Below are 21114 nucleotides of genomic sequence, written 5' to 3' on the forward strand. Positions count from 1 at the left end.
AATTTACATCTTAGGAAATCAAAGTATAAGGTCCGTTCATAAAATTAATGACAGACTCCAGAATGAAGGCTGAAGTCTCTTCTCGAAGTAGTAATCTTAAAGTCCTTTCAGATTAAATGGAGGGATAGTTTTTTATTAGGATTCTGATTGTGCTAAACTAGTACATTCAATTCAACATGGGCTAACTTGTAATAAATTTGGTAAGCTCCCTATTCATCATCTGAGTGATGTCAAGGGGATTTCCATAATAATAATGGTTTACCAAGTGTTTTTCTCACAAAAATATGAAAAACAAGTTATTCAAGTGCTAATCTCCATTTGCAAGTTTAAGAAATTGCAAGAGAAGGGAAGAGAGTAAGGGAATAAGCATTTATTTAGTTTGTTCTATGTTAGAGGCACTGTGCTAAGCACCTTACAAATACCACCTTATTTGATAATTTGAGGCTCATTCTTTCCCCAACTGATATTTGGTGAAAGGGTATCACCAAGTAGTTCTCAAGAGAAGAAATATAAGCTATCTATAGGCAGTAAATAGGTAATTAAGGATTTACTAAGCACCTACTATATGCCAGGCACTATGCTAAGCATTGAGGATAAAAAAAGGAGGCAAAAGAGAGTCCTTGCCCTCAAGGAGATCACTATTTATTGGGGGAAACAAAATGCAAACAAATATGTACAAAGAAGCTTTATACAGGAAATAAGTTAGAAATAATTAAAAGAGGGAAGGTACTAAAATTAAAAGGGTTTGGGAAAAGCTTTCTGTAGAAAATGCTATCTTAGAATGGTTTTGAAGGAAGCTAGTAGGTAGAAATGAGGAGGGAGAGCAATCCAGCCAGGCATGGGGGACAGTCTGAGGAAATGCTAAGCACCAAAAGAAAAAGTGTCTTATTTGTGAAACGTCAAGGAGGCCAGTGTCACTAACTAGGGAACCTCACCCTATAGGAGAGTAGGGGGGAAGGGGATGAGAGGGGGGATGATGTAGGGGAGGGCAGGTTGGGAGGGAGGGAAGTTAGAAGCACACACTTTTGAAACGGGACAGGGTCAAAGTAGAGAATAGAACAAGTGGGGGGCGGGATAGGATGGAGGGAAATATAGTCAGTCTTTCATAATATATGCACTATGGAAATGTTTTGCATAGCTACACGTGTATAACCTATATTGAATTGCCTATCTTCCCAGTAAGTATGTGATGAGGGAAGAAGGGCAAGAATCTGGAATCCAAAGTTTTAAAATAAAATGTTTTATATACATTTTTTTTTCATTTTTTTTTTTACGTACAACTGGGAAATAAGATATACAGGCACTGGGGTATAGAGATTCATCTTGCCCTACTGGAAAGTCTGAGGGGGAATGGAGGAGGATACAAGAGAGAGCAGATTGGGAAAGGGGGTATACAGTGAGATCATTGTTTTGGGGTGGTGGGTACAGGAAAGACGGAGAAAATTTGTAACTCAAAATCTTGTGGAAATGAATGATATAAACTAAAAATAAACATAAAATTTAATTTAAAAAAAAGAATTTTTTTAAAAAGGAGGCCAGTGTCACTGAATTTAGGATTACATGGCAAAGAGTAAAGTACAAGAAGACTAGAAAGTTGAAGAGGCAAGAAGTGAGGTTATGAAGACCCTTGAATACCAAACAGGATCTTGTATTTGATCCTAGAGGTGACAGGGAGCCACTGGAGTTTATGGAGTTGAGAGGCAGGAGAGTATGAAATGGGGTGACATGGTCTACCTGTGCTTTCAGAAAATCTCTTTGGCAGCTGAAGGAAGGATGGACTGGAGTGGTAATAGGATAAAATGCTCCAAAAATCACTAATAATTAGAGAAATAAAAATCAAAACAACCTGAGGCTCCACCTCATACCTATCACCTGGCAACACTGACAAAAAAGGAAATGACAAATGTCGGAGGGACTGAGAGAAAAGTCACACTGATGTACTTTTAGTGGAGCTTCCAGTTAGCCATTCTATAAAGGAATCTGGAACTGCCCTCAAAATTATTAAGTTTATATATTCTTTGACCCTCCAAATATTGGAACAAGGCCTATACCCCAAAGAAATCAAAGAAAGAAGAAAAAGTTTTATATGTCAAAAAATATTTTAACAGCTCTTTTTGTGGAGACAAAGAACTAGAAACCAGGGGGCTACCTATAAATTGGGAAATGGCTGAACAAATTATGATATATGAATGTAATGGAATGTATTGTGTTGCAAGTAATGAAGAGAGAGTTTCAGAGAAATCCAAGTGCACTAAGTGATTTGAAGTGAAGCAAGCAGAACAAAAACAATTTAAACGATAATACCATTTTTAAAATGAACAACTTTGAAAGACTTAAGAAGTCTGATCAATGAAATGGCAATCAAGATTCCAGAGGATGGAAGATAAATATTGCTACCCACCTCCTGACAGAAATGGTGCAGAATGAGACACAGTTAGACATAGTCAATATTTTCTCCCCCACCTTCCCCACAATGGAGGTGGGAAAGAGGGGAGGAAGGTAGAAGAAAAAAAAAAAGCCTGGTAATTTTAAAAAACAAAAGAAAAAAAGAGAAATTGAGGTTAAGTGTTAAACAACTTGCCCAAAGTTAAAACAACAGTGTCAGAGCCAAGATTTTCAACTCAAATCCTAGGACACCCAAGACCAGCTATAACTAGGTATGAAATAGCTCTAAGCACTACATTTCTCTCAAAAATTAAAAGGCATCCCAACCCATATGTACAGAGATAACTATAGCAGCTCTTTTTGTGGTGGCAAATAATTGGAAATTAAGGGGGTGCCTATCAACTGGGGAATGGCTGAACAAGTTGTGGTATATGAATGTAATGGAATACTATTGTGCTATAAGAAACGAGGAGCAGATGGACTTGTATAAGCCTGGAGAGGCTTATACGAACTGATACTAAGTGAGAAGAGTAGAACCAGGAGAAATTTGTACACAATTACAGACACAATGTATGTGTGACGACCAACTGTAATAGACTGGACTCTTCTCAGCAATGCAGGGTTATAAGTCAACCCCAAAAGACTCATGATGGAGAGAGATGTCTACATCCAGAAGAAGAACTAGAAAGAACTGAGTTTGAATCCAGACTGAAGCAAACTACCTGATCTTTTTTGTTTTCTTGTTTGGTTTTGTTTCCTCTTTCCCATTGTTCATTCCATCTGATACGATCCTTCTTTATAACCTGACTAATGTCTAATGTGAAAGTATTTGCAGATCCTATACTTGATTGTATGCTGCCATGGGGAATTGTGGAATTGAATATTATAAACTAAAAGTAAACAAACAAATTAATAAAGACCAAAAAAAATAAAAAATAAAAAATATAATGGCACCTCCCTGTAACATCCCTTTACTTATTCTGTTTCCTTTAAATAAAGTATACTCATTCAAAGCCCCCCCCCCCCCAAAAAAGGCATCCCAGTAATGCTTTCTGTTGTCAAATCATAACTCTGCTTCCCATGGCCACTTCCAAACTGTCCCTGTAATCACTCAGCAACTTCTCCTCCTTTGAAGTTTACTCTACCCAAATTTATCACTTATTCCTGAACCTGGAGGAGATTATTGGGAACCCAATAACAGTAAGTCCCATGCTTAGATCACAGTCTCCCTCTTCACCAAAACTCCTGACCTCATACTAGGAACTTCAAAATATATATTTTCCCTCAAATATTCTGACTTATGAGTTCCTCAATCTAATCAACTACTAGGACCTAAATCTTATCATCTTCACATATACATAGGAAATATTTTTGATCTTCCATCACCCAAAAGCATTTCATTTCTATGTTCAGGAACAAATTTACGTCATCACATGTTCACATAAGAGCTTACCATATATCCAACCAAATAAATTAAAGCTATTTACAGAGACCTCTAATATCCCTCTGATTTTATCCATCACTATGTTGTCTTTTACTCCAATGGCATATGAAAAGGTGATTATTCTTGCCAAAGCTAACTCCTCTACATGTACACTTGATCTCAGGTAGTCCCATCTTCTCCAGTAGATTGCCTCCAATATCATCATCATTCTCTAATCTTCAATATCTCCATATCTACTGGTATTCCTTCTATGCTACTACAAATCCACATATTAAAAAAAAATTTCTCATTTGATCTGACCATCTGATATTGACTACATGACTCTTGATTTCATCATTCAACTGAAACTGAGCTCTCCAAGATTTAACAGTGACCTAACGATCTAACTGCCAAACCTTTTTCTCAATCCTCATCCTTCTTAACCTGTCTACAGCTTTTGACACTGTTGATCACCATCTCTTCCTGTATGCTATCTTCTCTTGTCATTTCAATGACATAGCATTCCCTAGGCTCTCCTCTTACTGGTTTGACCACTCCTTCTTAACCTCTAGCTAGATCTTAATCCATGAAACACTCGTTAGTGTCCCCCAATACATTATCCAGGCCTTCTTCTCTCACTTTATGCTCTCACTAGATGATCTTATCAGTTTCCCGTGGGTTCAATGATTATCTATATTCAGATGATGACTAGATCTATACCTAGTCCAACTTTCTATCCAAAGCACCAGTCCTGCATTACCACTTGCCTGTTGAAAAATTTGAACTGGATGTCCAAAAGAGAACTGACTGTTCTTTTCCCTCAGAACTACCCCTATTTTTATCAAGGGCTGGTGTTCAGTTGTTTCAGTCATGTCTGACTTTTCACAACCCCATTTGGAATTTTCTTGGCAAAGATAGTGGAGTGATTTGCCATTTCCTTCTCCAGTTCATTTTACAGATGAGGAAACTGAGGCAAACTGGATTAAGTGACTTGCCCAGGGGTACACAGCTAGCAAATGTCTGAGGTCAGATCTGAATTCAGGAAAATGAGTCTCACTGACTCCAGGCCTAGCACTTTATCCACTGTGCCACCTAGCTGCCTTTTATCGAGGGTACCACCATCTAAAATCCATTCCCAATTTCTGTATCAAGGGCTCCACTACTGTCCCAGTCCCTTAGGTTTTTATATCCTCACTCTTATTCACCTGACAAGTCTAATCTACTGCCAAATTTTCATTTTCCAATATTCACATGGCCATGATCCTAGTTCAAGCCATCATAATCTCTTGCCTGAGCTATTGTGATAGTCTACTACTATTTCATAGTTTCAGGATGCTTCCCCAGGACAGTGGCTGAACCAGTTTACAGCTCCACATTAAAATATCTGTTTTCCCACAGGCCCTCTAGCATTTATCATTTTCCTTTTTGTCAAATTAGCCAATCTAATGTGTATATCACAGAGTTGTTTAGATTTGTGTTTTCTTAAGTATTAATAGTTTAGAGCATTTTTCAAATGTGGCTCTTGATAAACTTGGATTTCTTCCTTTGAAAATTCATATCCTGGGGCGGCTAGGTGGCGCAGTGAATAGAGCACCAACCCTGGAGTCAGGAGGACCTGAGTTCAAATCCAGCCTCAAATACTTGACACACTTACTAGCCGTGTGACTTTGGGCAAGTCGCTTAACCCCAATTGCCCTCCAAAAAGAAAAACAAAAAAACAAAAAACTTGATAATCCTATGTAATCAAGATTGTACAATTTTACCTTCTATGAATGTCATGATCTCTTATTTGGTCATGAACTCTTCACCTGTAGATTTGACAGGTAATGTCTTCCATGCCCCTCTAATTTGCTTATGATATCAACCTTTATGTCTAAATTACATACCCATTTGGAGCTCTTTCTAGTATGTAGTGTAAGATGTTGGTTTAGACCTAGTTCCTAGAAGACTACTTTCCAGTTTTCCTAACAGGTCAAAGAGTTAATAATAGTGAATGAACAACAACAGCTATTTATCAAACACCAGGGTGATATGATCATATGCTTCTGTATACTGTGTACCTAGTTTAATTTCTCTATTTCTTACCTAGGTCATTCGATGATTATGGCTTTGTGGTAAAGTTTGAGATCAGATACCACTCTGCCTGTTCCTTCCCATTTTTCTTCATTGACTCCATTAGTATTCTTAACCTTTACAAACCTAAATAAATTTTACTTACATAAAGTATTTTATAATTGTGTTCCTATAGTTCTTACACACATCTTGGTAGGTATATTCCTAAGTATTTTATGCCTTCTCTAATTATTTCAAATGAAATTTGTTTCTATATCTTCCTACTGGACATTGTAATTAATATTCAAAAATGCTGATGATTGCTGTGGGTTTAATTTATATCCTGCAACTTTGCTGAAGTTGTTAACTGTTTTAATTTTTTTAGTTCCCTTTCTGAGTTTTCTAAGTCATTATATTCTCTGCAAAACATAATGGTTTTGTTTGCTCTATGTCTATGCTTACTCCTTTAATTTGGGGCTCTCACCAGTCATCTTGACCTATGTCATACTCCTGGACTCAGACTCTGTAGGAGATAGTGAGGCTAATGACTTTGTACAGCTCTGCCTCACATGAATCCGATTCAGTTGGAAGTCAAGACCTCACTCTCTTGATGTCATTGGTCTTCTTTGAGAATAAAGGATGAACAACAATTGCTTTAATTTACTTTTTCTTACCTTATTGCTATGGCTCAAGTTTCTAGTTACCTAGTAAATGTTAATAACAGAAATCCTTGCTTTAACCTTTCACCATATTACAAAGGAAATTCTATTCAGGTCTTTAACGTCTGGTTTATTTTTGAGTTAGATTTATTTAGGGCTGAGAAGGGATAAATTGAGGTCCCCAACTATTATAGTTTTACTATTTATGTCATCCTGTTAATCATTTAACTTTTCCTTTAAGAATGTAGTTATTAGAGAGGGGGGATGATAGAAGGGAGGGCAGGTTTGCGGGGAGTGAAATTGGAAGCACACACTTTTGAAAAGGGACAGGGTCAAAGTAGAGAATAGAACAAGTGGGGGTCAGGATAGGACAGAGGGAAATATAGTCAGTCTTTCACAATATATCCACTATGGAAATATTTTGCATAGCTACACATGTACAACCTACACTGAATCGCTTATCTTCCCAGTAAGGGTGGGTGACAAGGGAGGAAGGGAAAGAATCTGTAATTCAAAGTTTTAAAATCAAATGTTTAAAATATATATTATTATTATTATTATTTTACATGCATCTGGGAAATAAGATATACAGGCACTGGGGTATAGAGATCCATCTTGCCCTCCTGGAAAGTCAAAAGGGGGACTGGGGGAGGACGTAGGAGAGAGTAGATTGGGGGAGGGGGTATACAGTGGGATCACTGTTTTGGGGTGGTGGGTAGGGGACAGACGGGGAGAAAATTTATAACTCAAAATCTTGTGGAAATGAATAATGTAAACTAAAAATAAACATAAAATTTAATTTAAAAAATATTTTAAAAAAAGAATGGGGACGGCCAGGTAGCACAGCAAGTAAGAGCACCAGCTCCAGTGTTGAGAAGACCTGGAGATTGAATCCCGGGCTCAGACACTTAGCACCCACCCAGAAACACCTGGCCATGTAACCTTGAGCAAGTTACTTAACCCCAATTGCTTAGGGGTGGCCAGGTGGCTCAGTGAGTAAGAGCACCGGCTCCAGTGTTGGGATGACCTGGGGATCAAATCCTGGGCTCAGATACTTAGCACTACACCCAGAAATAACTGGCTGTGTAACCTTGAGCAAGTTACTTAACCCCGATTGCTTTAAAAAAAAAAAAAAGAATGTAGTTGTTAAGGCCATTTAGTTCATATATTTAATACAGATATTAATATCAGTTTAGCACTGACATTAATCCATTATGTTACCCTCCAGCAAAATGGAGTTTCCTGTTTATCCCTTTTAATTTTTTTTTCTGTTGCTTTTTCTGAGATCAAGAATATAACTTTTGCCTTTTCTACTTTAAATGAACTACAATGGATTCTGTTCCAGTCTTTCATTTTAGCTCTGTATGGATCTTTCCATTTCAAGTATGTTTCGTGCAAACAACATTTTGAAAAAAAAAATTGGTCATTATGGGCTTTTCTTTGCTTTCTCAATCAGAACTCAAATCTGGTATATCTTCAAGATTGTTGAAAAGGGATAGTGGGGAGCTAGATGGCTCAGTGTATAGAGCACTAGGCTTGGAGTCAGGAAAACCTGAGTTGGAATTTGGCTTCAGACATTCAATAGCTGTGTGACCCTAGGCAAGTGACTTCACCTCCATCTGCCTTAATCCACTGGAGAGAAAAATGGCACACCACTGCAATATCTTTGCCAAGAAAACCACATAGGGGGTCATATACAACTGAACGATTGAAAAACAAGGTTGTACTAGGCTCTCAGTCAGCAATCTTGCACCCCTACTTCTTTGCCTACTTCTCTTAAGATCATCAAGACCCAAAAGAATTACTTTTAGGCCTTTTGTTCAATCAGACCCCCTCTAGGGTACACGATGATGCCACGTTTCAGATACAACACATCTATCATCTCACCATATTAGAATATAAGTAGTTCATCTTTGTTTAGTCCTTTTTAATGTTTATTAGTGTTTACCTTTTTATATTTTTGTTTAACTTTAAACTTTAAAATTCTATGAAGCTTCTATGCAGTTCCATTTTCATCAGGAATTCTTGGAAGTCCTCCATTTCATTACTGGGCCATTATTTCCCTACATGATTATACTCATTTTTGCTGGCTGAGCTATTCTTGTCCCCTGGATTATTGTATTCCAAGCTCTTCACTGCTAAATGTGTTAAGTGCTAAGTCAGGTGGAGTTCCTGACTGTGGATTCCTGATACTTAAATTCTTTCTGACTTTTTGCAGCATTTTTTTCTCTGACCTAGAAGCTATGGATTTTAGTGATAAAAGTCTTGAGAATTTTCATTTTGGAGTTTCTTTCAGTAGTTAATGAATGAATTCTATATGTACTTTGCCCTCTGGTTCCAGGCTGAGAAGTTTTCATTTATGGTTTCTTGAAATAAGAAATATTCCATTCAAGCAGTTTAATGATTCTTAATCCTTTTTTTCCTCAATCCATTTTCCAGACCAGCTGCTTTTGCTCTGAGCTACCTCATTATTTTCTTCCATATTGTCCATCTTTTCACTTGTTTTAATATTTCTTGTTGTCTCTTAAGGTCTTTTGCTTCAATTTGGTTTATTCTAACTTTCAGGGAACTTAAGTTGGGCAAGCTTTTGTACCTCTTGTGACAACCAGTTATTTCATACATTTTCGATTCTTTCTTCCATAGCTCTCATTTCTTTTCTTTTTTTTTTTCGAGGGGGGAAGGCAGGGAAATTGGGGTTGACTTGCCCAAGGCCACACAACTAGTAAATGTGCAAAGGGTCTGAGGCCAGATTTGAACTCAGGTCCTCTTAACTCCAGGCCTGGTGTTCTATTCACTTCACCACGTGAATTAGCCCCATAGAACTCTCATTTTTTTTCCATGTTTTCTCCTCAAATACTCTCATTTCATTTAAAAAACATTTTAGCTCTTTTTTTTTTCAAATGCCTGCTTCATCTCTTTCAGGAATTCTAGATGAATTTGTCCCTGGGCTATGTTTTTCTTTGAACTTTGCTTTGTAGGCATTTCGTATATACCTAATTATGTATGTGATGTCTAACCTGTTAGAATATAAATTTCTAAAAGGAACTATTTTTTCTTTGTATTAGCACTTATAAGACTACCTGGAATATAAAGCGTAAGATTAATAAAGGCCTGTTGATTGACTGTTTAATTATAGCCACCTGTGGGAGTAAACTGAGAGAAAAACAAATAAACCAGAAGAATCTGCCAACTTGTGATACGTAGCTTCATCACTTAGAGACCCAGTCTCCTCATATGTAAAATGAAGGGGTTGGACTAGTTGACCTCCAAGGTCCCTAATCATCCCAACATTCTATGGGTATATGAGTTGCCAAAATAACCTGAGGAATAGGTCTAATTGAATTATTCTGCTGCTCAAAATCCTTCAGTAATTCCTTACTGCCTCTAGGATGAAATATAGACTACAAAGCCTATACCTCAGTCTCTCCACATTCTGGCTCCAATGTACCTTTCCAAATTAATTTTTATATCATTACTCTTTTAACAATATATAATGTAGCCAAATTAAATTTCCAGGAACAAGCCCTATGATCCAAGCTACTCCCAAAACCGACATTTCATCTTCTTATTCTATGCTGGGTGAGGCTATATACTTGAAATGTACTCTCCCCTCTTCTTCTATCTTCCTTCAAGACCAAGCTCACATAGCTAACCCATCCTCAAAGAAACCGTTCCAAATCTCCTGAGTTCTTAAAAGCTTTCTCTCCTCAAATTACTCAAAATAGTGTCCCCTCAGCCCCCCTCCCAGTTTGTGATTTAGATGAACAAGATATTAAAAACTCACAACACTAGGGGCGGTCAGGTGGCACAGTAAAGTAAGAGCACCGGCCCCAGCACTGGGAGACCTGGGATCGGTTCCAGCCTCAGATACTCGGCACCCACACAAAAAATAACTGGCCGTGTAACCTTGAGCAAGTTACTTAACCCCGATTGCTTTAAAAAAAAGGCAAACAAACCTCACAACACTACTTAAATTGTGAAAAGCAAGTCTTTCATTAATATTTTAGCTTTTAGGCTTTATAGTAGGAAACTACAAAAATATAACTTTGGGTTACTTGAAATATAGTTCTCTCCTAGCCATAAGAAATGCTGTCCAATATGCTGATATAGGACCAAAATAATTCCTAGATAATTTAGCATCAAAATACCTACCCCTTCTTGTCTGGTGAAGAGATTAAGACAATCATTCAAAGCTGCACAAGTTTCTCCAGAGGCTTCAGAGACAGCTTCAACTTTCTGAAGAAATGATGGAAGGATTTCTATAAATAAAAAAGCAACAAAACTAATGGGATTTTAGCAATCCTGATGTTATACAAAGAGCTTCAAAGACTATTAACGTAATGCTGCCTTTGAACTATACTGACCAAATAATACAAAAGCCATCACTATTATCAGTTATACTACTGATTGAGGATTACATACTAATTGTTGAGGAATATAGAAACACACACACATTATACATACTTGCGTATGTGTGTGTGTACATATATATGTATGTATACACAGATATAGATATAGATAGAGAGAGCTTATATAATCTTAAACTTCATTAAAAAAGTATATTGTCTAAAATGAAGATGGAAATAGAACCACTATACTCCAGTCAGATCACAACTGGAATAACTATTCATTTCTGGGCACAGGTTTAAAAGGGTTTTAACAAAATGAAGAATATGCAGGGGAGGGAAGCTATGATGGTGAGGTTAATAGGAGCTGTACAACAGGAAGATCAAATAAAGGAATTAGAGATATTTATTTGGAAAACAGAACTGGGGAGGTACAGTCAATACTCAACATGTGTGTATTTAGAATTCATATGATTTTATTAGTAACCTCATTTTCATTTTCACACTGGCAACCATGCACATTCATGGATATATACAGAAGAGAAAAAAACAAGAGCCACAACGCGTGCAAGTTTATGTTGCTGGCATCCTACGCAGCACTTCACTGGTCTTGCTTATGCTACCATTGTAAAGCAAAGAGCTCCCTGTGTATTCAGAGTGTCAGGGACCTCACCAGTCTCAAGAGCCTTAAACAGCAGTAACTAAAGTCCCAGCAACCTTTCCTTTGGTTTTCTGAGGCAGCCAAGGAAGATAGGTGTATATTATACTATACAAGCAGTATAGTACTGTTTGAAATCAATGGATTTTTTTTTGTTGTTTTTTAATTGAGATGTTAACACAAAAGGTCACAGAATTCTAGGGAGGAATAATATTTTGCATGCTATCAATTTTATTTTGTGTCATGCATTTTATGGGTCATTTCATGGTTACTATGTTAGGAAAAGTAAATATTAACAGAATTAATGTTTTGTTACAAAGAACTCAATGCAGAAAAGTGTATTTGCAACAATCTCTTGCAAAAGATTAGTTTTTGGTGGTCATAAGAATCTAACCCCCTATTTCCCATAGGTCCAGTGTATCAACATTTGTATTTTTGACTCTCACATAGGACTTTACCACCATGAAAATTGAAGATTGACTGTATGTGATAGTGTCTTCGAGTACCTATCTAAAGGTCTATTATGTGAAAGAGACTTATTCTACCTGGCTCCAGAAATAATAACTATGAGCAATGAATAAAAATTGGAGAGAAGTAGAATGAAGTTTGATATAAAGAAAAACTGCCTAACAATGGATTGCTTGAGTTCAGGAGTTCTGATACACAGTAGGGCTAAAGCTGATCAGATATCCATACTAAAACTGGAGCCAATATCGTAAAGCTCCTGGGTGGATGAGGACCACCAGATGCCTAAGCAAAGAAGGAAGGAAAAAAGCAAATATTTTTTGAACATCTATTGTGTACCAAGCACTATACTAAGCATATTACAAATATCTCATTTGATCTTCACAACTCTGGAAGGTTGGTAGTATTATGATCCCCATTTTATTTTACAGTTAATAAAAACAAGGCTGAGAGGCTAAGGGACTTGCCAGTGTCACATAGTTAGTTGGCATCTAAAGCTGGATTTTAACTTAATTTCTTCCTGATTCCAGGTCCAGAGCTCTGTATACTATGGTGCCACCTGGCATTGTTGGGCTCAGACCCACAAGGAAGAATTGGAACAGAGAAGCAACATTCAGAGGCACTGGGTTTCTTCATGAAAGCTCTAATGTGAACTCCAGATGACCACGTGCAGGACATGTCAGAGAAGGGATTCCTGTTCAAGAACAGAGGGCATAAGATGGCTTTGAAGTCTCTTCCAGATCTGCCGCCCAGTGATAAATAACACTATGTGTCATGTCTGCCGTAAAAATAACTCTAATTCCCCAAGATAATTTTCCTCTGAGCTCTCATGAAACTTTGGTTACATTTGTCCTGTGCATTTACCACAAATTTATATAGCTATTTGTGCAGTGGGTTATCTATTTTTCTAACTAGCTTACTAACTTCTTCAGAAATCATCATATTCATTTTTGTTACTTGAACATAAACGCTTAATATTTGTTAAAGGACACATCCCATCCCAATTGTAATCTTACATATTTCTACTTAATAATAAAATATGTTAAGATTTTAGCCTTAATCATAAAACCTAGACTACATAACAAATGAATTCCAAATAATGTTAAATATTACTTGACAGACTTCATTAAGAGTCTTATAAACACATCACAAAGGCTCCTTTAATATTTAACTGTAAAAGAAGCAATTATGAGGCAAAAGGCCTGACTAGCCCTTTAACAGACAGATGGTAGGATGCTATGTACTAAATTATTAGGTAAGATATGACAAATAAAAGATCAACATATGCCTTTAAGAAATTTATAATGTAGTCTAATAATTTATTTCCTAAGAGAATGATTTTGATAGTTCTTTTTAAAAAGCCTTTAAAAAGCTGTACAAAAATAATAAAGATAATCAACTTTAAAGTTTGCAAAACATTTAACATATTATCTCATTTGAATCTAACAATAACCCAGAGAGCTAAGTGCTATTGTTATCCCTGTTTCATAGATAAGGAAGAGAGAAGTTAAAGCCTTGTCCAAGATCACAGAGCTAGTAAGTATTTGAGGCAATATTTGAATGCAACTTCCCCATGGTGGGAGCTCAGTACCTCCCGAGGCCTTCTCAGGGTGCTCTGATTGCAAAAAAGTCCTCATGTTGAGCTGAAATCAGCCTCCCTCTAGCTGGTCACTACTCTGCCCTCCAGTGCCACACAAAGTAAGGTTAATCCAGGGGTGAACCACCCAAAAACTAAAGACCCACAGTCTTTGTTTAACCTCAGGATGTACCTTGTAGCCATTTCACTTAAGCAAACAAAATGGGGCAGGATTTTGATGGCCATAAGTTGGTGAAGATTTTTCTAGGATTGTGTGTGACTGACCCCTCTCTTGGAGCCACAGCCTGGTGTGGTGGACAGTGGCTGGCCTGGCAACAGAAAATGCATGCAAGCCTCTTGGTCCCTCTTCACGGCGTGCCCATCTCCTCCTTGACCTGAATGTCACATCCTCCAGTTCTGCATCTCTGCGCATGGGGATGATAGCGGCCACCCTGGCCTCTGGTGGCTCTTTGAGTGAGGTCATCTCCCCGGCACCAGCCAACCAGCTGCCAGCAGTCTCCCCAGGCCCAGAGTCCAGTGGGAAGCAACAATGGGAGGTTGCCTCAGCACAGAGGAGGGTGTTGCTTCCATCCCTGTCCTCAGGCATCCTGGGGAAGAAGCCTTGTCACTGTCTCCCAGTCCCCTAGGAGCAGCAGCCACACCAGCACACAGATTCTACTGAGGCTGTGAAGTCTGTCTGCAGCCCTGGCTAGTAGCTGAGGCAGTCAAAGCCTGCTGGTGGGGGGGGGGAGGGGGGGGGAGGTAGAAGAAGGGAGGGAGGCAACGAGGTCGTCCGTGATCAATCCATCGCCCAATGGTGCGGGGGGGGGGGGGGGGGGGCAATACCTACTTGGAAAGTGGCAGGAAGGAATGGATGGGTCTGAAAGGTTCTCCTTCCACCTCTCCCCTCTTCTTCCTCCCCAGCCCTCCCCCACCCCTCCCAAATGGAAATGCCAACATAGTCCGCAGTCCAAGGCAGAGGGCCAGATCCCCTAGATGCACCCCCCGCCCAACTTGGCTACAATTGGACCAGAAATGTTTCCCCCACTAGATTGGACTCCTTAGGGGAAGGGATTGTTCTTTGTATCTCCAGCAGAGTGCCTAGTACACATTGGTACTTAATAAATGCTTGTAGACTTACAAAAAAACAAAAAAAATTTAACGCAAATCTTCGCAACTCAGTCCAGCACTCTGCTATGCCAATTAGCTATCTATATAATCAAGCACTTTGTACAATGTGTTGACATATGGTGAATATTGAATCATGAATTCTCTGAATAATGCATATATACAATTTCAAAAAACAGGCATAATTAGGATAGTAAAAGGGAAAGGGAATAAGCATTTATACAGTGCGCCTTCCATGTGCCAGGCACTGTGCTAAGCACGATCTTTTGTTAAACAAACATTACCTCATTTGATCCTCACAACAGCCTTGAAAGACAGGTGCTATTATTCTAGTTTTATAGTGAAGGAAACTGAGACAAACAGAGATTAAGTGATGGGCTCAGAGTCACAGAGTTAATACTTATGTGAGGTCAGAGGGTACTCGTATCTTCTGACTCCAGGTTCAGCCCTCTAGCCACTGCATCACCAACTGCTTACACAAGGAGTGCTTAGAGTTTCCAAAGAAAGCACATGTGTTGCTAAAAAAACAGGTGACTTGATTTTGGAATTTTTTTTTTTTTGGTATCTCAAGGACTTGCATTGGCAGAAAATTCCCAAGAAAAAATAACACAGCAACCGCAACCCAACTTTGTGGTCTAAAACTAGGTTACAAGTTATGTAATTTCACCAAAGAGCTACAGTTCCCAAAAAGCAATCACAAACAAATTTTATTTACAGAGCCTGGTGAGCCCAATATATGATATAAGCACCTAGCAGAAGACATTGAGTATCTAATATTTAATATAATACCGTTTATACACTGCTATTTAACATAATGTAGAACAGGAAAGTAAAATAGGAAAGTATCTGTAAGAGATAAACACATTTTAGCCATTTAATAACTCATATCTAAAGTCATCTGCCATTATGTTTCTGCACATAAAAGTAAACAATTATTTTTATTGCAAGTTTACCCTGATATCTGTAACTTTTTAAAACCAAAAATAACTTTTTTTTTTTTTTAGTCAATTGAGGTTAAGTGACTTGCTCTGGGTCACACAGGTATTAAGTGTCTGAGGCCAAATTTGAACTCAGATCCTCCTGACTCCAGGGTTGGTGCTCTATCAACTACACCATCTAGCTGCCCCTAAAAATAACTTTTGCGAATACAAAAACTGCTTTGTGACCTCTTCTAAAATGCTTACATTTTAAAAGATATACTTGCTTTCATTTATAACATATTGCACTTAAAATTTATGTTAACAGGACCTAAAGAAGGTATAGAGTTTCAAGGCTCTTCCAAAAAAAAAAACTATGAAAGGGGTACCTTATAAAATTAGATAAAATAGTTTTAAAGTTGAATCAGAGAATATAAGAGCTAGAATATCAAAGAGAAAATGAAGAAAAGGTACAGACAAAGGGGAAATAACAATTTTAGACTATGAGTTTATATTATAAAGTAGCAATATTCAAAATCAATCAATAAATCTACTATGTGCCAGGCACTGTGCTAAAAACTAGGGATACAAAAAAAGGAAAAAGACAGCCCCTGCCTGCAAAGAGCTTACAGTCTAAAGGGAGAGATAACATGAAAACAATTATGTACAAAGCAAGTTACTGATAAGATAAAAAGGAAAAATTAACAAAGGAAAAGCACTAAAATTAAGAGAGTTTAGGGAAAACTTGTAAGAAGCAAGACTTTAGTTAAGACTTAAAAAAAAGTGGGGCAGCTAGGTGGCACAGTGAATAGAGCACTGGCCCTGGAGTCAGGAGGACCTGAGTTCAAATCCAGCCTCAGACACTTAACACAAAAACTAGCAGGGTGACCTCAGACAAGTCACTTAATCCCAAATGCCCTCCAAAAAGCAAAAAAAGAAAAAGACTTTTAAAAAGCTAGGGAGTTTAGTAGTAGGAGGAGAAAAGGGAAAACATTCTAGGCATGGGGGACTCGTTCATGGAACAGTCAGGAGACCAGTGTCACTAGATGGAAGAGCACATATTCAAGAGCAGGGTGTAAGAAGACTGGAAAGGTAGGAGGGGCTAGGTTATGAAGGATTTTGAATGCCAAATGGAGTATTTGCTCCTGTAGGCAATAGGGGAATTTACTGAGTGGGGGGAAGGTGACAGGATCCTACGTTTTAGGAAAATCATTTTAATGGCTGAGGGTAGATTGGAATAAGGAGAGACTTGAGGCAGACAGACCCATCGGAAGATTACTGCAATAATAAAGGCATGAGGTAATGAAGGCCTGCACCACTGTGGTCTTAGAAAAGACTAAGAAAATAGATAAACCCATTGGCTAATCTAAGTAAAAACAATGAAGAAAATCAAATCAATAAAACAGCAAATGATCAAGGTGATATCACAACATAAGCAGAAGAAATAAAAAAGAATAATCACCTAACAAAATTAATAGTACAAAAATAATGAGGGAATACTTTCAAAAGTATAAAATATGCAAACTATCAGAAGACCAGATAGAGATCTTAAATAGCCTAATCTCAGAAAAGGAAAGATTTCTATTTTCAAAGAAATGATCAAAGAAAAAATTTCCTGGACCTAACAGAATCATAGGAGATTTTTATCAAAATTTTAAAGACATGAATATACGCAGGTCCCCTAAAGGACTCTTGCCCGCTGTAATGGCATAATAATAAACTTTCTCAACTCTAAAAAAAAAAAAGACATTAATATACGTACTTCACATATACTAAAAAATTAAGAATCCTACCAGAATCCTTTTTATGAGACAAATATAAGACCTAAACCAGAAAAGAATGATACATGGGGAAAAAAAAAACTATAGACCATTAATGAAAATAATTCAAAACTTTTAAATAAAATCCTAGCAGACTACATCGATATATCTAAGAAATCATTATGATTAAGTAGGATTTGTATCACGGAAACAATGATGGTACATTAAAAAAATCATCACAATCAATCATATTAAAAAACCAAAACATCAAAAACCACATTATCATACCAATAGAGAAAAAGCCTTTAACAAAGTACCACACTTTTATGCCCAAAACTACATAAAATATAAACATACACCTTTTGGAAATGGCTTAAAAAGTAAACATGATACATCAATAAAACAGGCAAGACAATGGAGAATCAGAAACAACTGAATTCAATAATCCAGTATTTGAAATATTTGAAAACACAAATTACTTAGGAAAGAACTCCTTATTAGACAAAAACTGGTTGGAAAACTAGAAATCTGTCTGGTACAAAACAGGTTTAGATCAATTTACAAGTGTGGGGAACCTGTGGCCTTGAGGTCACATGTGGTCCTCAAGTCCTCTGACTGAATCCAAATTTCATAGAACACAGAACCACAGGTTCCCCACCCCTGGACGAACATGTTACAAAATATTCCACAATAAATTCTAAATGGATATTTGACCTGATTAAAAGAGAGCAGATTATTTGCCCTTCATAGCTATGAGTTGGAGATGTATTTTTAACCATATGAGATAGAGGTAGGTACAAAAGATAAAATAGATAATTCTGATTATATGAAACCGTAAAGTTTCTGTACATACAACATATGTCTGTAGGTTAAGAATGGAAGTGGTCAAATGGGGGAAAATTATATAAAAATTTTCAGATAAGGATTTAGTATTCAAGATAAATAGACAAATAAGATACATACATACACACCAATTAATCAATAAATACCCATTAAGTGAATACTATGTGCTACAGTTGGTCCCATCACTTTCTGGCAAGCAGAGGGAGAAGAAATGAAAAGTGGTATCAGATTTTATATTCTTCGGCTCAAAGATCATTGCAGATGGTGATGACAATCATAAAATTAAAAGACTCTTGCTCCTTGGAAGGGAAGGAAAGAAATGACAAATCCAGAGAGCATACAAAGATATCACCTTGCTGACAAAATTTCATACAGTCAAAAGTTATGGTTGTTTTTTTTTTGTTCCAGTAGCAATATATGATTGTGAGAGTGAACTATAAGGAATGCTGAGCACTACAGAATTGATGCTTTCAAACTCTGGCACTAGAAAAGACATCTGAGAGTCTCTTGGACAGCAAGAGAATCAAATAGGTCATGAATTTAATTCAGTCTATTCACTGGAAGGTCAAATACTGAAGCTGAAGTTTAAATGCTCTGGCCATATAATGAGAAAACTGGACTCAGGAAAAAAAACAACAAAAAAAAACAACCCTGATGTTGAGAAAGACTGAAGACAAAAGGAAAAGGGAATAGCAGAGAATGAGATGGACAGATAGTGTCGTGGATGCAATGAACATGATGAACATGAGCTTGGACAGAGTCTGAGGAGGAGAGAAGTGCTTGGCATGCTATGCTCCATGGGGTCATGCGGAGTCAGACACAACCGAATGACCGAACGACAAATGTGCTAGGCACTCTGCTAAGGACCAGTAATACAAAAAGGAGCAAAAGGCAGCCCCTTACTTCAAGGAATTTATAATCCAATGGAAGGAAATACATAAAAGCAAACTATATACAGGATAAACAGGGAAAAAATAAAGGAGGGAAAGCACTGGAATGAAGATGATTAGGGGAGAGTTCCTAGGGAAGACAATCTTGGTTGGGACTTAAAGAAAGCCAGGAACAGAAGATAAAGAGCATTCCAGGCAAGGAAGGAGAGCCAGAGACTCTCAGAATGGACAATGGCCCATTAGCCAATGGACTAATAACAGATTATAGACCAGGGCTTCTTAAGATGTGTCCACTTGCAACCCCTTTTCACATTTCAGAGTGCTCGTTGGTGTTACGTGATGGGACAGCGTGAACAGTGCAAACTGCATATGCTGTGCATTCAGAAACAAGGCTGTCGTGAAGCTGCATGATGCAACATAGGCAAACAAGTCGGATTTATTATGCATTTGATTTTTAATTAATTTTTAGTCCTTATGCATTCAGAAAACCCCATATGGGGTGGTAACCCACAGTTTAAGAAGCACTGAATAGACAGGAGGCCAATGTCATTGGTTAAAAGAATACATGTTGAGGACTAAAGTGTAAGAAGACTGGAAAAGTAGGAGAGCACTAGATTATAAAAGCCTTTCAATGGCAGGGTACTTTGTATTAATTCCTGGAGCAACTAGAATTTTTCGAGTAGGAGAGTTGCCTATATTTTAGGAAAATCACTTTAGTGGCTGAATGGAGAATGGATTGGAATGGAGAAAGACTTGAGTTAGGCAGGCCCACCAGCAGGCTACTGCAATTATCAAGGCATAACGTGGTAAGTGCCTGTTCCAAAGTAGTGGCATTATCAGAAGAGAGAAGGGGCATATACAAGAGATGTTGCAAAGGTGCAACCAACAGGACTTTGCAACAGCTTGGATATGGAGAGTGAAAGTGAAGAGCACAGAATAACTTTTAGGTGGCAAGGCTGAGGGATTAGGAGGATGGCATTGCTCTCTAAAGAGAGAAGGTAGGGTTTAGGCAGGGAGGATTTAGGGAGAAAGAGGAGTTCTATTTTGGATATACTGAATGTAAGATGTCTATTATACAGTTTAAGATGTCTGAAGGGCAGTTGGAAACGCAAGATTTCACATAAGCAGAGGGATTGGAACAGGAAAGGTAGATTTGGGAATCTTAACCATTGAGATGGTAATGAAATTGATGGGAGCTGAAGAAATCACTAAGTAAAACAGTAAAGAGAAAGGAGAGAAGAGGGTCCAGGCCAGAGAGCTGAGGGACACCTACAGTGACATGGTGTGAAATGGAAGAGCATCAAGCAAAGGAGAATGAGAAAGAGTGATTAGAGAAGTAGGAGGAGAAACAGGAGAGAGTGGTGTCCCCAAAATCTAAAGATTGGGGAGTTTCAAAGAGGAGAAAAGTGATCAATAGTGTCAAAGATTGCAGAGAGGTCAAGGAGAATGAGGATTGAGAAAAGGCCATTAAATCTGGCAACTAAGAGATCATTAAGCAACTTTGGAGAAAGCAGTTTGAGTGGAATGATAAGATCAGAAGCCAGAATATAAGGGGTTAAGAAGAAAGTGAGAGAAGAAAAAGTGGAGGCACTTATTATAGAAGGTCTTTTTAAGGAGTTTAGTCACAAAGGGCAAAAGAGATATAGAACAAGAGTTAGAAGGAATGGAAAGATCAAGTAAGGATTTTTCAGGATGGGGGGGGTACTTTCCCCAACTCTTTCACAGAAGTGGGAGGTCCATGAGTATGGAAGATTACATATATATTCTTGTTTTTCTTCCTTTTTTTTGCTTTTATTTTTTGGAGGGCAATTGGGGTTAAGTGACTTGCCCAAGGTAACATAGCTAGTTTTTGTGTTAAGTGTCTGAGGCTGGATTTGAACTCAGGTCCTCCTGAATCCAGGGCCGGTGCTCTATTCACTACACCACCTAGCTACCCCCATTACACATATTTTCATATTTTTTCAATGTTTTGGTTGCTTTTGTTACTTTTTCCATTCTTCCTCATTTTTTTT

At 37.8% G+C, this 21114-nt stretch overlaps 1 protein-coding gene across 7 annotated transcripts in view; it reads right to left on the bottom strand.

Annotated features, from left to right (window-relative positions):
- The window catches only part of OSBPL1A (oxysterol binding protein like 1A), a 359956-nt gene that overhangs the window by 215305 nt on the left and 123537 nt on the right, over positions 1-21114 (bottom strand). For all 7 annotated transcript variants that reach the window (XM_069099804.1, XM_069099806.1, XM_069099802.1 and 4 more), the window contains one exon: positions 10672-10778. In XM_069099804.1, the coding sequence (XP_068955905.1) occupies positions 10672-10778 (107 nt within the window). The remainder of the gene's footprint in view (positions 1-10671; positions 10779-21114) is intronic.

This window comes from Petaurus breviceps, unplaced genomic scaffold (assembly GCF_028583685.1).
Source record: "Petaurus breviceps papuanus isolate PSGF00001 unplaced genomic scaffold, PetGlider_PUasm1.0 38, whole genome shotgun sequence".
Taxonomy (NCBI): domain Eukaryota; kingdom Metazoa; phylum Chordata; class Mammalia; order Diprotodontia; family Petauridae; genus Petaurus; species Petaurus breviceps.